This window comes from Athene noctua, chromosome 5, assembly GCF_965140245.1.
Source record: "Athene noctua chromosome 5, bAthNoc1.hap1.1, whole genome shotgun sequence".
Classification (NCBI taxonomy): Eukaryota; Metazoa; Chordata; class Aves; order Strigiformes; family Strigidae; genus Athene; species Athene noctua.
Window position 1 is genome coordinate 45071728 of NC_134041.1, and position 16047 is coordinate 45087774.

The following is a 16047-nucleotide window of genomic DNA, read 5'->3' on the forward strand; positions in this document are numbered from 1 at the left end:
TGCTCCTTGGAATAAGCTTTTAAATTCTTTTTCTCTCTAAAGCCTTGAAGTATCAAAGGGCTAGCAGAGTCAGCTTCCTGCTTTCTGGGAACCTACGGGGCTTCTCCATATGTAGCAGTGTCACTTAGCACACTATGTATTTTATTTAATCAATGCAAAGCCCACAGGAAACCTCTTTAGGGTTTAAACTTCCTAAGTCACTAACGTGCCTCCCCAAAGAAGTTTAAATAAAATAACTGCTAGTATGTTGTTTCAGCAACCTTTACAGCACCCTCCACCTAAAAACTTAGATGACAAATTGAGGCAAAAGCCCCTTCACACCCTTGAACATTAGGTTGGCCTAAGGGAGTTAGACAGCTTGTAATGAATTAAGAACAAAATGAGGAAATAGAGGGAGCCTTTCATCCTCCCTGGCCCAAAATTGACTTTACAAGCCAACATACCTCCCTTTAATTCACTGCAGCATGTGAACACAATTGTATTTGCAGCATTATTCTCAAGGGTCTATCTTATCCACGTCCAAAGAAAAGGACTAGATTGTTCCTTCTGGAGCCATTGCTTTTTTGCTAGGTTCTTTTGAGGGGTAACAAGGAAAGGATTCAATAAGTGTTTGAATACCCATGCCATCTCTCTTTTTCTTGGCTACAAAAAGAATGGGAAAAGCACAGACCTCTCACAAGAATGCTCTGAGGTGAATAGCTCTCCCTGCAGCTTTACCCAAAGAGATACATCAGTCAAGGGGAAGGACTGAGAAGACCTGACGAGTAGGTGAGGGAAGCAAAGGAATTCACAAGCAGTAGTATTGATCAGTTGCAATTTGCTTGTGTTTTAGATTCCAGGATTTCCCACTACTGCTTTGGGGATTTACAAGAGTGAAACAGCTCTCCTTGCATGGTTACTGCCCTACCAGGTCATCTGGACAGTTGCAGGCACAACACAGGGGAACACACCTAGACAGCCACACACCTCTGAAGAGCAGCAGTCACACAGCATCTGGGAACAGACCTAACTAGCAAAGGCCTGGCACAAGAGGGAGATGCTTACTAATCAGGTGAGAAGCAAAGTGAGCCAGTGAAGCAAACACAGATAGTAATTTGCCTGGTTCCTCACAGCAGTTACTTCAGATGGCAGGACTTAAAATAGGGATGGTTTACCAGCAACGGCTACATCTCTTCCTTTCTTATGCAGACAGAAGCACAGAACTTGTGCTGAGCTTTGCAGATGAAGCTTGCAGCTGTAGCTTACTGTGGATGGAAGCTACAAAACCTGAGAGAAATACAAGTTCCTGGAAACAGTTTCCTTTCTGCAACGCAGCCTTGAATTATTCCATACATAACAGAGTCAGGCCATATCAGGGGCATCTGAAAACAAAGTACGTATATTTAACAAGCCCTCAGCTGGATGTCCCTTTTCTACACCACAGTCAACAGCACCTGTATAAAATGACAGAATCTTACAGTACAGTCTACCACTACAAGAGCTGCTTTTATTTCTCCAGCAGCACAAACGTGGCACCTTCCAGAGACAGCAGCAACAGGTGAGCTCTGCAAGGCACAGAGCCTGCCCACAGGGGTGTTCAGCAAGAACTACCTAACTGCACACAAGGGGAACAGAACCTGAGCAGGGCACAGCTGTATTTGGAAACGGTTAAGAACAGAGAGCTAGACAGAGGAAATGTAAAGAGCATAACACTACCTACCTACTACTGCAGCTGCTTGTTTGACCCTAGTAGCCCTAATTCAGGACTTTTAGCATAGGACTCTTCTTTCTTTACCCTCAGCAGGCTTTATAGTACACTCCACTGAAGACATTTTTTAAAAAGCCCCATCACAAAGACAAAAAGAACAGAGGACTACATCCATCAGAGCAAATCCCCTATTGCACAAAATAAAGTTCAGCAGAGAAATGACTAATTTAAAGCCACTGCAGTATACAACAGCTGAATGAACTCTCCTCCTTATCAGGATCCTGAGTACACTAACAGGCCATGCTTGTCCTCAGCAGCCTCATCTGGGGCTTCCACACCCACCCTTTCCCATAGGCCCAGGAGCTCCATTTAAGCTCAGGCCTGGGCCTATCCTATTTTGTAGGTGTGCTTGTTTTAAGCCTGATATCTAACCCTACCTCACTGAGGGCTTTCAAACAAATGTTATAAGTAACCTTATCATCCTTTCCCTCTCTGGCTCTGTATTATAGACAGTCCCTTTAGACCCACAGTGTTACTTTTACCCTAGCACTTCCTCTGGCATCAACCCCTTTGCTCCCGAATAGATTCCTCTCCAGACCTGGCTCATAGCTCACCTTTCTCGGGACTACCAATGAATCTTGTTGCCAACATCTAGCTCTCCCTACCACGTTTAAGCTATGTGAGCCTGCACCCTGTTGGTGAGGTTACTGACAGCACTCAGGTTGCCTACAGCTACCGGTTTGTTCTCCTCTATGGAGCAGCCTGGCTCCTTCTGCTCCCTACTGTTCTCCTTTCAGTGATCATACTTAAAATGGATTACAACTAGGAGTAGACTGATTGGTGGCGGGGGGGGGGAGAAGAATTTAAACGCACTGAAGTCTTCCCTCTCCAACCGCCATATGTCTTAAGTCTCCCCGCAGAAACTGCCCCGGATTCCCATCTCCTCTCCGCTGTGGGCTCTAAACCTGCTTCTGCACCACAAGCACCTTCCGCCCCGCCTGTTGCCTTAGCCCAGCCACGGGCGCTCCCACTGAGCGGGGCCTTTCCAAATCCCCTCACGCCGGCAGGGTGGCTGTGCCTCGCGGATCCCTCCTCTGCGCGCCCGCCCTGCCAGCAGGCCTCTTCTCCTGGCTGCCGCTACCGAGCGCCGAGACCCGCACGCCGCGGCCCGCCTGCCCTATACCGCGCCCGGCGGCGCCCCTTCCCGCACCCCCCCGGCCCCTCACAGCCCGACCAACATGGCGGGGAGGGCAGAGCCGAAGCGGCGCGCGCACGTCCGGGCGTGGCGCGGCGCGGCGCGGCGCGCGCGTGCGCGGGGGCGGCACGTGGCGGCGGGGCAGCATGGCGGGGTGGCGCGCGGTGCCCAGCGACCTCTTCCCCTTCGTGCTCGCCTTCCTGCGCGAGAACCGCTTCGAGGGCGCCGCGCGTGCCTTCGCCAGGGAGGCGGCGGCGGTAAGCGGGGGGGGGCGGCCCGGGGGGGCTGGGAGCTTCTCTGACTGACTGACGACTGACGCGGCCTCTCTCTTGGTTTAGAAGGAGCAGGACCCCAACGCAGCATCCCTCCTGGACATCTTCAGTTACTGGCTGAAGTAAGTGTCCTTCTGGCGGCGGGGGCCGCGCTTACCGGGCTCGGGCCCGGGGGCGAGGGGGAGGGAAGCTCCGCCGCGCTGCCCGGCTGCGTCCGGAACCAGCCGCCGTCCGGCCCTCGCCTCGTAGTCCCCGGCTCAGCCTTTCTCCCTGTAGGTCTCCAGCGGCCAAGAAGAGAAAGCTCGTTCCCAACGGCCCCCAGGCGAAGAGGAAGCCGCCCTCCAGCAGCGATGACAGCTCCAGCGAGGAGGACGAGACCCCCCCGGCCAAGAAACCAGGTGGGGTTTGTGAGCGGCCCTTGGGCAGGCCAGGGCTCCTCACCCGGATATAAAGCTCAGCTTCGGCAACTCATTTGAGGGCCTTCAGTAGCTCTCAAGGACTGGGTTTGTATCGATTGATCTTGTTTGTGGTAGGTCTTTTGCCCGTGGCATATAGGGTATGTTCATCTTAGCAAAGGGATGATCTCTTCATCCAGGTATAATTTAAGCACATCAGGGTTTTTGTCTGCTAGAAGGTTTTAGTCATTCAGTTTGCCTCTTTTAGCTAAGACTGGTGAAGTCATTGGGCTGTATTGAGTTTTGAAGGTGCTGTTTAAGTAGCACCTTAATTTCCTTGTCTGTATCGAGGTTCTGCTTTCCAAACACCTCAGTGATAGGACATCTTGTCAGAGTTACTCTTACTTTCTTCAGCACATTCGAACTATGTATTGATCTAAATACTGAGTGAAATTTGGTTTTGAGTGCATGTAGATTGGGCTGGTACTCTCTTCATGAGAGGTAGCTACCTCATAATTTGTTTTCTGTGCTGTTTTCCAGGGACTCTCAAGTTTCACTGAGAGTTTTAAAGGATGGTTTCTTATCTTGTTATTGTAGGAAAACTGATTCAGGTTTTATAAGTGTTTTCACATTTATTAAAATATGGATAATTTGACAAGACTCCTGCATGGCTATAGAATTTATCAGGCTCCACTATTGGTGAGCACCGTGTATCGTCGAGTTCCAGAGAAATGCCAAGCATCCTTGCTCACCTGCTGCTTGTGTGAGGTTGCTACCCTCCTTTATCTCAAGGCTGTGTCCTAGTGCTATCAAAAGATACATCCTTTCCCTGCTCTTTGGTATGTGGTGAGCTGTATTTTTCCCTGGAATTGTTCTTATACCTTGCCTTAATCACAGTGTATGCCAGTTTGTCTATATATTGTAGTAGGCTTGTGGGAGAGATGGAGTAGACGGGGAGAGGGAGAGACACGGAAATAAAACTGGTCTTCAACTGAGCCATCCTAAAGCTGAATTTGAACCTAGATATGATTTTTATTTGTTAAGGACAGCTACAAATGTAATTTGAGGCAAAATTATTTATTTTGCTCCACGTTATTAAAAAGCAGTCAGTAACCAGGAAGGGGCAGATTTGGCTAAAACGTGTTAAGCAAAGTGTCGGGAACTTTAACACAATGTTATGGTGGTTCTGTTTGGAAGTCTGTGTTTTTTCAGCATGTTTTTGTAAGCTGGAAGGTGTGCAGACACAGTTAATGTTACCTCAGTTTGTGGGGACACTTTCCTTATGGAGTGTCCTTTTTGGTGATAGAAGTCTGCTCTTCAGTATGTATGTGACAAAGGTAATATCTAGAGTGGGTTTTATCCTGTTGCCTACCCATTTTGGACTCTTCTGCCACACCCTGCTCAAGAAACAGTCAGTGATGAACTTCAGTCATGGTTTAATGACTTTAGAATATCCTTTTGCCTGTATACATACTACTGCAGGATACAGGGTCATGAAAGTTGTGGATTCGCGTATCATCAATGTGTGCTGTCCCTTATTTGCAGCTAAAGCAGCAGCTGTGCCCAAGTCAAAAACAGTTCCTCCAGCCAAGAAGGCAGAGAGCAGCAGTGAGGACTCTAGTGATGATTCAGACTCGGAGGAGGAGAAGCCGCCAGCAAAGGTGAGCTTTTCTTTCCAGCATCTTTAATGCATGTTTGACAGTGATGGATAATAGCAAATTTGATGAGCAGAATTCTCTCTGAAATTGGACTCACCTTTCCTGAGCTATGAAGTACCTAGACTGCTGCAGGTGCAATGTAAGAAGACATTTCTGTAGTGGGTGGTGTGCCATTTGGACTGGTCACATGAAAAAATAATTTCATGTCCAGCACTCACTTTGTTTCATATTGTAGTCTGTTCCTTCCTTTTATCCTAGGATTGCCAGGGCTTACTTTTTTGCAGAGAGAGATTTATTTACAATTACTAAAATAAACCTGATCTTTTTTAAATATATATGTGTATATATAAAGAGAGAATCTTCTCTTTCCTTCTTTTTGCTGCAGTCACAGTCTTGATAACTGGGGGGGAAGGAAGCTTGTTGTCAGGTACACTAGAGGAGACCAGCCAGAGTTACCCAGTCAGTATTTTCAGTCTTCAAACTAGTGTTATCTGGAGAAGGAAGAGAACAGTGCCAGCCTGAGAGCCACCCCATTTTGACGATGCAGAACTGGAGTCTGGGGTGCAAAGGAAGTCTCCCATGGGCTGCTGGGAGGTTTCCCAGAGCAAAATCATTATCCAGGGATTTTCAGGCCCTAACCATTAGGCAGAGTGGTGGTTCCAAGTCAAAATGGTAACCTCTGTGAAAGATGTCTGTTTATACTCTGTATGTATGTCTCACTTATTAGCCTCTTTTTTCTTTTCATGGCTGAAAGGGCTAATCAGTTTTCTCTCCTGCTGTTTAGAAAGGTGCAAAACCTGTGGTGAAGCCAGCTGGAACCAAAATCCAGCCTCAGAAGAAAGCAGAAAGTTCCAGCTCTGACTCAAGCAGCTCAGATGAAGAAGCACCAAAGAAACAGCCACCAAAACCAGCAACACCTAAATCAGGTACCTCTTATTGTGTATCATGAGTCAAAGTGCAAAACCAAAAAAGACAGAGGAGGAGTGATAGGGGCTGTACCTCCACACAAAGGCATATGTGTTAACACAGCAATCTGAAAATCTGCTGTCACTGCCATTTGCACTCCAGTCCAGTCTGCTTCTGATATGGAAGAGGTGAAGAACTGATTGCAAATAAAACATCTGGTTCCCAGATGCTGCACTGTTTGCATAAATAGCTGTAATGAGTAACCTTAAGTTGTGCTTTTGCCAATGTCTTCCCCTCAAAAAGCAGAGATCTTTACTTAGCCTTTAGTCCTGGAACTTCTGATGAGCTAGAATGGACAGTTTTCTGAAAACTTCCTCTAAGCTTCAGTAGGATAAAACAACAGTTTTGCAATATTGCTTTAATCAGCCCTGTTGGCTTCCTGTGGTTCTTCTCTCTCTGTGATACTTTATGCTGAATGTAATTACCCCTCATCTACCATATCATATTTTCTAAAGTCCCTTTTTACTTATCTCAAAAGGAAGTAAAGTTGCCCAGGCAGCCACCAAGGTAGTCAATGGAAAAGCAGCAAGCAGTAGCAGCAATAGTGAAGATTCTGATGAGGAAAAGACTGCACCAAAGAAGGTAAATCAGACCATGAAAAACTTAATGAACACTGTAGAAGTCTAGTAAAACTGGGTATATCTCCGTCTTGCAGGCTTCATGAAATGTGTAGACAAAGGCACAGACTATACAGATGCTGGGCACAGTATTTTTTGCTCTCCTACCTCATTTTCCTTTATACAGTGGGATTATGCGTTTTAGCACGTCTGTGTGCACTGGCTTTCTTCCTTAATACCTCCTTACCACTTCCTCTGCTCCTTTTACAGGAAAACATCTCATTGTGTCATAACCATATTGTAGTCTCCATTATGTGTTCACTTTTTTGTGATGCTTTTGTGCTTAGCTATCTGTAACTTTGAGTTTTCCACTAGGGAGTGTTTAAAAATGTTTTCTACAACACAAAAATAATCATAGTTGTGTTTAATCAAGTGGTAATTGCTACCATTTCAGTCAGTTCTGTGCCCCTTAGTCAGAGGAGCTCCTCATTAGGGATTCACATGGCAGAAAACAACAGCAGAGTGGCCAGAAAAATCATGATGCTCATGTGTTTCCTAAAATCTGCATGAGAGTCTTTGTTTATCTCTCTCCCTTTGTCTTCAAAATTTTCTCTCTTACGTGAGGCAAAGAGTTAAATGAACCACATCCAGTTGTCCCCACAAGATTCCTGTAACTTCCTTTTTGTATATTTCTTTCCTTCTTATGATAAGGCTGTTCCCAAGAAATCACTTCTGCCGAAACCTGCAGCCACTCAGGCATGTCCAGGGAAAAACAAACGTGCCAAGGAAAGTTCCAGTAGTGAGGACTCATCTGACAGCTCAGACAATGAAAAGCCACCTGCAAAACAAAAGCCGAAGTCTGGTAAGTACTAAATACCATTGCTGCTGGGGGGAATGGGGGGTGGTGGTGGTATGCTTTTTGTTAGTCCCGCTGTCCTGGGAGAAGCGTGTGCAAGGCACAGGCAAGTCTTGCTGCACACAAGTTTCCAGGTGATGCTGGTGGTGGTAAGCTAAGTTTAGAATTCAGTTCCTCCCTCAGCAAGGGGTGTGTGGAGTGAGAGGTTCTGACAGGTTCTGCTTGGTTTGCTGCATGTCTTCTATTCAGGGAGCCTTTAAGTATGTTCTTCATGCAGATTTCCTGTCTGCCAGGATTTGGGAAGTAATTTGTCACTGGTTTGGTTATTCTTTAACTGAAGCAATTTAAGCTTTTTAAGTTTTTTGTAAAGTACCTAGGGCTGTTCAGTTGCAGTCCATCTGTTGGGTTAAATGGGCCTCTGCTCAATATAGTATAGTGCTTTTAGGATTCCAGTAGAGAACTGATCTGAGTGGTGGATCAAGCATGGAAACTCAGTGTGATTCTCTAACCAGAGGATTTGAGAAGGCAGTAAACAAAAACAGTCAACAATTGACATCTCTATTTTTTCTGAAAAAGTTTGGCAACACAAGCTCCCATTCTTCTAAAAGTGCAGAGAAAACTGCAGAGATGATTGAGTCAGCAGAACCTTGAGAGGAGAGTTAAACTCACAGCAGAAACAGGAGGTAGCACAGGGGTGGGTGTAACCTTTCAAATTATAAGCTAATATCTTTAATTGTAGATACAGAAGGAGAATAAATGGAACCAAATAGCAGAAGTGCTTTATTCTAACTACAACAAACATGTCTCGTGCCACTCACATTATCATGCAGGCATCTGAATGCTGTGTTTCCCTTCATAGGTCAATACAGTGCTGTGCCGCCTCCTCAGGCTACAAAGAAGGGCCTTGCCAAGGCTCCTACAAAAAAGGCTGAGAGCAGTGACTCTTCAGACAGTAGTGATGAGGCAGAGCAGGTGCCCCCAAAGGGCAGAGCAGGTATGTTGTGAGAAGAGGAGGCTGCAGAGGAAGTACTACATGATGTGTGTACAGTATTTTGGTTTTCTTGAAAAAGCCATTTGACTTTGGTCTGTGTTTCTATTTGCTTCTCTGGAAGCTTCTGAATAATTTGAAGGCACCCCAAGCAACACTGTTTAAACCTATACATCCAAACTGTGCAGGTTGGATCGCTTTGCACGTGTTAGTTTGAAAAGTCATCAGAATCTAGTATAGCAGGAATAAGACAAGGTCCTTGCTTGACTTCTGGTGTCCTGACTGAATGGCTGGTGCACTAAGAAGGGTGCTTTTTCACATGTGGAAAGGTTTGGATCTTGGGACAAAGGTTTGGTGTGAATGTGGCCTGTTAATTTTAAACTTGCTTTTGCAGGAAAAGCAGTAGCAGCCAAAACAATCCCTGGCCCGCAAAACAAAGGTGTGACTACCAAGAAGGCTGAATCAAGTTCTGACAGTGACTCAGGTAATTCATGAAATAAAATTCTGATTTTTTTGTGTTAATGTCTTTATTGGTCAGGTTGCTGTATAGCGGTATATCTGCTAAGATCCTTAGTGTATGAGCTCACAGTCTCCATAGCTAACAAGATGTGAAATTGAAGAATGGCAGCCTGCTATGCAGAGAGGAGTCTGACTGAGACATCAATGAGAGCATTGGCAAGTGCAGGAAGGTCTGCATGTTGCTGAATGGAAAGGGTGGGGCATCATGTGTATTGGGTTTCTCTGAGAAGGTTAATGGTTATACTTTTTTCTGAGGATCTGTGTCTAAGATTTTTGGTTTCTGTTATTCCGTTGTGTTTGGGAGAAGTTTCCAAAATAAAAAATGTTACTGCCATACCAAGCTCAAAATAAACTCAAAAGAGGCCTTCTCCTAATGTGACCCTAGAAATGGGGGCAGTGTGCTTTGTTTGCTTTGTTATCTCCTGTTGATCAGGTTTAAGGTTTGCAATGCTGTATTTCCCATGTAAATTCCCTCTATGCTACATTTCCCCTCCTAGTTCAAGGTGCTTCTGTTGTATATCTCAACGTCTCTGGTGCCACAGCAGGGACTGTGGGTGGCAGCTGCCTGTCTGTCTGCAGACAGCTAGCACTGGACTGTGTGATCCTTCAAGATCCTGCAGGAGATGTGTGTTTTCTGGTTTTGTTGCCTAGTTTCTCACAAATGGACAAGGTTTTGATTACTGTTATTAAAGTGTTCAGAAATGTTGGAATAGATCTGGCTTAGCATTCCAGATTGCTGTGACACATGATACAAAGGCATATTTGTATGCAGGAGTCTCCAGTCCATCCTCAGACTGCTGCTAAACACATCTGATACAGAAAATAGAAACCTAGAATGAGATACTGTGCTGTTGCTGTCTCACCTTCCATGCTTTGCCAATTTTATCTCCTAATTTTTTGCCTGTTCTTTGATCTTTACCACATAACTTTTTTTCTTGATGTTTCTTCTCCCTGAGTTCTTGGTGATACCTGTACTTTCTCCAGTCCCTTATTCTGTACTCTTCTCGAAATACCTGCTTCCTTCTGCATGCATTAGTGAAGAACTTAAACTGTTTGTTTCTACTTCCTCCCAACAAAGAAGATATGTGGAAGGATGAATGCTGCCCTGACCATTCCAATGTTCATCAAATGCTTATTGCCAGTTATCAACCTTGGGCCACAACCCATTTTGCTTTTCACTTCCCCATGAGTTATATACATGTTATTACTAAAGTAACTTGCACCAGAAGCTTATTAACTTAAAGAACATATTTTTTTTTGTTTGTTTCTTTAGATTCTAGCTCTGAGGATGACAAGAAGAAGGTTGGGAGTAAGCTCCTAGCTAAACAACCTGTGATAAAGAATACTTCCAAACCAGCAAAAGTAGCTGTCAAGCCTGGACAAGCAAAGAAAGACTCCAGTTCCTCCTCAGACAGCTCAGGTATTAGGATGGGAGGAAGGGAGAATTCCACATGCACATTGTGCTTACTCAGACCTCTGTGTTTCTAGGCAGGGTATGAGGGTGCAGTTGGACAGGAATACCCATTGCAGTGTTGTTTCAAGCAGCTGATGAAGTGCACTGCATATGAACATTGAATCTGTATATTAGCTTCATGTTGAAGGAATGGGGCTTAGCCTTCATTTTTCTTTTCTGTTATAGATTCTGATAGCTCTGACAAGAAGGCCCCTGTGAAACCCCCAACTAAAGCAGCAACCCCTGCAGCAAAGAAGTCACCAGCTGCCACAAAGAAAGCTCAAAGTAGCTCTGATTCAGATAGCAGCTCCAGCAGTTCTGAGGATGAGAAAAAGAAAAGCACTTCGGCTAAATTAGCTGGCAAAGTGGGTAAGCCAGTGTCCAAACCTTCTACCCCAGCTCCCAAAGCAGGCACTTCTGACTCTGATAGCTCAAGCAGTGAAGAAGAAAAGAAGCCAGCAGTGAAACAAACCGCCAAATCTACAGGGGCAGCAAAAGCAGCTGTGGGGAAGAAGAAGGCTGCTTCTAGTAGTAGCAGCAGCTCATCTGATAGTTCCAGTGAAGAGGATGAGAAGCCCAAAAAGGCAGGGAAAGGAGCACAGAACAGTTCTAAGACCACTGTCTCCAAAGAGAAAGCAAAAGCATCCACACCAGCAGCAAACAACCTGAAATCTAAGCCAGCTGGTGGCAGCAGTGAAAGCAGCTCTGAAGAAGAGACTGGAAAAGTCAATGGAGGTATTATCTACAGTCTGGGAAGTGGGTTTGTCAGGCCATGTTACTGAACTAAGTATGAATAGGAGCCTTTCCTAAACAATATTCAGTCTAATCTCTATGTGCTATTAGATTATGCCATCTGGTGCAGTACTGAGAGGGAATGGTTAGTTTTTAATGTGGTGTGATTCTTTTTGTCTGTATTTTATATCTGTTGGCAATGAATTTGTGGTAACATGAAGTACATTTCTGTACAGTTGTTGCCAGTTGCCATCTATGCATGCATGAGATTATTAGTGACAGCAAGGCAGACTGCTGGAGGACCTTGTTTGTGAGTGGAACACCAGAGGTGATGATGCTCCAATGCACGGTCTCAATCTTTATTCCACCAGGAGGAGAACAGCTTTGAAAGCACGAGCGATGTGTGCAAATGCACACTGTGACTCCAAGAACGGGCAAATTTTAACTGACAGAACTTTCTCATGTGCACTAAATCATTAATATAGAGGTACACTATTCCCCAAAATTAACTTTTATCTGTTAGGATAGGATGACAAGATCCTTGCTGAGCTGGAATGGCTATTAGTGTCTGTTATAGCAGTCTGTTTTCTGGGTGCGGTAATGCAGGGCCTGATTCTCACACCTCTGTCAACACTGGGTTTGCATTCTGGGGGGGAGATGCCATTACCTTTCCCAACGCTGCAGTTACTCCCTTTGAAAGTTTTACTGCTGTAAATCTAACAGGCATGATCAGGAAGAAACAGAAGAGGGAAGATGTTCAGGAGCCAGAGACACCACACAGTAAAAAAGCGAAGATCAAAGCCAAAACACCACACACAGTTCCCAAGGTGAAACGGGTGAGTGAGGGTGGACTGTGGTGACTGGTGGGAGAGGCATCTCTGCCTCATGAACAAGTAGGCTTGTTTTGGGGGGAGGCTGGGCCCTCAGAGTTATTTGTATTTTTGCTCCATCCTCAAGCACTTGAACCTTGTCTGGAGAACCCTAGGGAGTGCACATATTATTATATTATTAATATAATAATATATTATTATTCTGGCAAAGGTTGATTGAATATGCTTGCACAGGAGCATCCCTGAGCTGCCTGATCTGAAGAAGGGAAAGAATTATGAATCTGAGAAACACTTAAAGATTGAGCTGATGTGAACAGGGCTCTGTATTTGCAGAGCAAGGAGGGAAGGAGGTTGTCACTAAGGGAACATCATGTGCGTGTATGCACTTACTGTATCTCACTTTCTTTAACAGCCAGCCTCTCCATTCCGCCGCGTAAGGGAAGAAGAGATTGAGGTGGATGCCCGTGTTGCTGATAACTCATTTGAAGCAAAGGTAGGGCTAGGTGGTGCACGGAGTGATATCACTGGGCCTCTGCAAATACATGTCAGCAGACCAGCCTTGGTGTGCTTGTAGGCAGCCTTTTTGGTGGGAACTTCTTCCACCAGGAGGTGCTGTTAGGAAGTACATGAGCACTGGCAGGGGGGTGTGGGAGAGTGGAATCAGCTTCAGTGTTATTGTACTGGTGTTTGCTGGGTAAGATGAAGTGCAAAGCCTTGCCTTTACTCTCTTGGGTGCTGACCTGCATTTTTTTCCTCTCCCTCTTCATCCTTCACAGAAAGGAGCAGCTGGTGACTGGGGTGAGAAGGCTAACAATATCCTGAAATTCACTAAAGGCAAATCTTTCCGCCATGAGAAGACAAAGAAAAAACGAGGCAGCTACCGTGGGGGCACTATATCGACCCAAGTCAATTCCGTCAAGTTTGAAAGTGACTGAGAATGTTTCCTTTAGAATTCATAAACCATCTGCTCACCAGAATGGCTTTGATGGGCATGTGGATATTATGGATGTCAAGCCTGCCTGGAATGCTACCTCCCCAAGCCCATTGTGGGGCTGGCAGCTCCAGCGTGGGGATGTGGGAGAATGGTTGGATGTTTCCCCTTTTTATTTCTAAATCTGATTTAGGCCCCTCATTTGGAGCCATCCTTGAGCTGGTGTTACTGGCACCACTAGGGTAACCTCCAAGACTTAAATATTCTACAGTCTTATTTTAAAAGGCTGGCGGTGATTTTTTACTTCCGTTTCTGGCCCATCTAGTAGAAGAAAGAGAAATCATTTTCCTGTATCTTAACCTCCCACTTCTTTTTCAGCCAGTTTAACTTAGATGGCTGTGAAATGGCAAGTATTGTAACTTGCCTTTTGACTAGTTACTGTAAGAGCAACAACTGATTTGAACTGGCTGTAATCCCCACCTGACATTTCATATTCACAGTTGCAGTATGACAGAGTTCCTCTTTGCTGTTTCCTTCTTTCATGGTTTCACCTTGCAATAAATTCCTACCTTCCTCTTCCTTCCACTCCTGTTGAGGCCACTAACCAGAGTACTTAAAGATGCAGAGTCTAAATACACCTTAGTAGTCTAACTGTTGCTTGCAGTTGCAAGTTGGGGGCTATTGTTAGAAAGACCAAGGTCTCTGGTACTGTTGTGGCACTCTTGATAACACTTTCATTGGGAATGGAGTGGAGATGTGCAGAAACTCCTGACTGCATGGAAGTTATGATGTTTGGCTCAGTGGGAATGAATAAGGAGGCAGAGGAGATAAAGCCCTCTTTTGTACCCAGCTCTGCTTTTTCCTGTGGTTTTGTTTCAGAGGCTCTGACTGCAGTGTGGCATTGCTCCTTGCTCTCTCAACGTAAAACATGCCAGCTTATGCTTACTCCCAGCAATGTGCCCTGTAGCTTGTTAGGAGTCAAGATGAATGTATCATTAATGCCTTAAATTTCTGAGTTGGATCAGTTGCTCTTTGAGCTGTTTTCCATCTGTTAAATCCCTCTCAAGAAGAAAAATGCCAGTTTCCCCATAGCACTGAGGCAAATAAAGCCTGGTAGCTAACACTTCAAACCTTACAGCATGGAGAGTTTGAAACAAATTCAGTAACTTGCAGCATAAACTGAGATTTCATGAGCAACTGAGATAATGTAATGGCCCGCTGCTGTTGAGAGGAGGGGTTGCTGTCCTTCAGTTGTGTGACTGCCTCATTGCTGGTGTAACTTGCACCTGATGGAAAATGGTTCCCCCAACTACTTTTTTTCCCCTGTTAGGTGGTTAATTTTATTTAATTTCAGTTGGTGGAGCAGTCTGCTGAGCACATAGCCAGTATGAATTGAACAGTGGTAATGCATGTTTCGGAAACGGGGTAGTGGGCTGTGAGAACTGCTCGCCCCATCTCGTGAAACTGCCAGGCACTGAAAGGTTATACAGGGCCTGATTTTCGTACTTCCATTCCTTCCCCAAAGGATGACAATGAGAAGAGCCCTGTTGTTACAAGAAGCTACGTTTGTGTGCAAAGCAGTGTCACCTAATTGAGGGTTGGATGAGACTTGATGAGCCACCCCCATACACATGAGCTGCAACTTGTTCCAGTGACTTCCCCTCTGGCTTGCACAATCACTCTGGTGCCTGGATTCTAGGTTACAGTGCAGAGGGGCCCAGGAAACCACGGTTATTACAAGGAATTAAAGGTTAGATGCCAGAGGAAGGTGGGAAGAGTATTTTCTGTCTGGCGATTTGAACATTATTTTGCTTGTGATTTCTCTTTTGTCCTCTTCTGTTTATCAGGAACTTGTATTTGGAACTCTTAATTTTTTAAAAAAACTTTATGTTTTGGGGGTATTTTAAGTATGAGAATTTTAATGTATTGGAAAATAAAGATTGCTGCCTTTTGTCATCTGAGTGGACCTGGTAGTTAAAGGTGTGGAACAGCAAGCGGGAAAAGGGAGGGTGTCACTGCTGGGGGTGATGTAGCACTGTCTCTACATCTGTCTACAACCACTTTTTGTCTCCACAGTTACACACTCTTGGGCATGCAACAAGCCTTTAGAAGTGAAAAGTAGCCTGTGCAGCTGGCTGTCAAGTGATTCTGCAAGAAATTTGGATGAAACTCTAGAAGAATATTTGCTTATACTGAGACAAACTGAGGCTGCTTGAGTCCCTTCCCACCAGAATATCTAGTTAGCTCTTCTCAAATATTGCTACCAAGTTAGCTGTATGGCAGCTGGCAATATCACTTAGGTAGTAACAGCCTGTGGGAATAAGTAACCGTAGGCATAACTGAAAAATTATGTATATACCTAGTTAAAAGAAGTAACTTCTGTTTCCCCTTAGATTTCTTCCTCTCCTGTGATCATGTGTGCAGGGAAAGGAAATTTGATTACAGGTAGGGCCTGGTGGAGGTCTTGTGTGCTGTAATGCTTATTTTTACCCCTTGTGCTACGCATCAGTGGAAAGGTTGGGATGAATCAATTGCCAGGTGCACAGGGCTGTCAGTTGCTCTGTAACCAAGGCTGGCCGCCACAGCCTCCCACCTCGAATGATGTTGCAGGAGAACATGTAGCACTATCAGTAGTTTCAGCAGCAGATGGAAAGAATGTCGGCCTTGATGGAGATCAGCACCAGATTGAGCTGACTCTTGTCTGTTTGTGAGACTCTTAAAGCTTCTATGTGCTTGACTTTCCTAGGGAAAAACTGGTCCCAGTTAGCTTTGGCAGCGTTAACTACATCTCTGCTCTGTGCTGCTGTCCCAGTGTAAAGGAAACACCTCGTGGAGCACTTCAGCCTAGCTTTCCTGTGGATCAGTGGGGCAGTTTCAGCTGTGGTTAATGCTGGAACCGGACTAACAGGACACCCCCTCTGGCCTGTGCTGTACCTGTATGCGTGCCATGGAACACAAGCGTGCCAGTGCCCTGACGCGCCGTCCATTCCGGTTTGCTGTCCTGAGCA

At 45.3% G+C, this 16047-nt stretch overlaps 1 protein-coding gene across 1 annotated transcript; it reads left to right on the forward strand.

The window, feature by feature from the left end:
* Positions 1–3012: 3012 nt before the first annotated feature.
* On the forward strand, positions 3013–15000 carry NOLC1 (nucleolar and coiled-body phosphoprotein 1). The gene is made up of 14 exons (XM_074907305.1): positions 3013–3139; positions 3221–3276; positions 3431–3552; positions 5095–5210; positions 5992–6133; positions 6652–6755; positions 7442–7592; positions 8446–8580; positions 8969–9058; positions 10367–10513; positions 10733–11281; positions 12002–12114; positions 12521–12601; positions 12885–15000. The coding sequence occupies exons 1-14, from the start codon at positions 3029–3031 to the stop codon at positions 13041–13043; spliced, it is 2076 nt and encodes a 691-aa protein (XP_074763406.1). The 5' UTR covers positions 3013–3028; the 3' UTR covers positions 13044–15000.
* The last annotated feature ends 1047 nt before the right edge of the window (positions 15001–16047 follow it).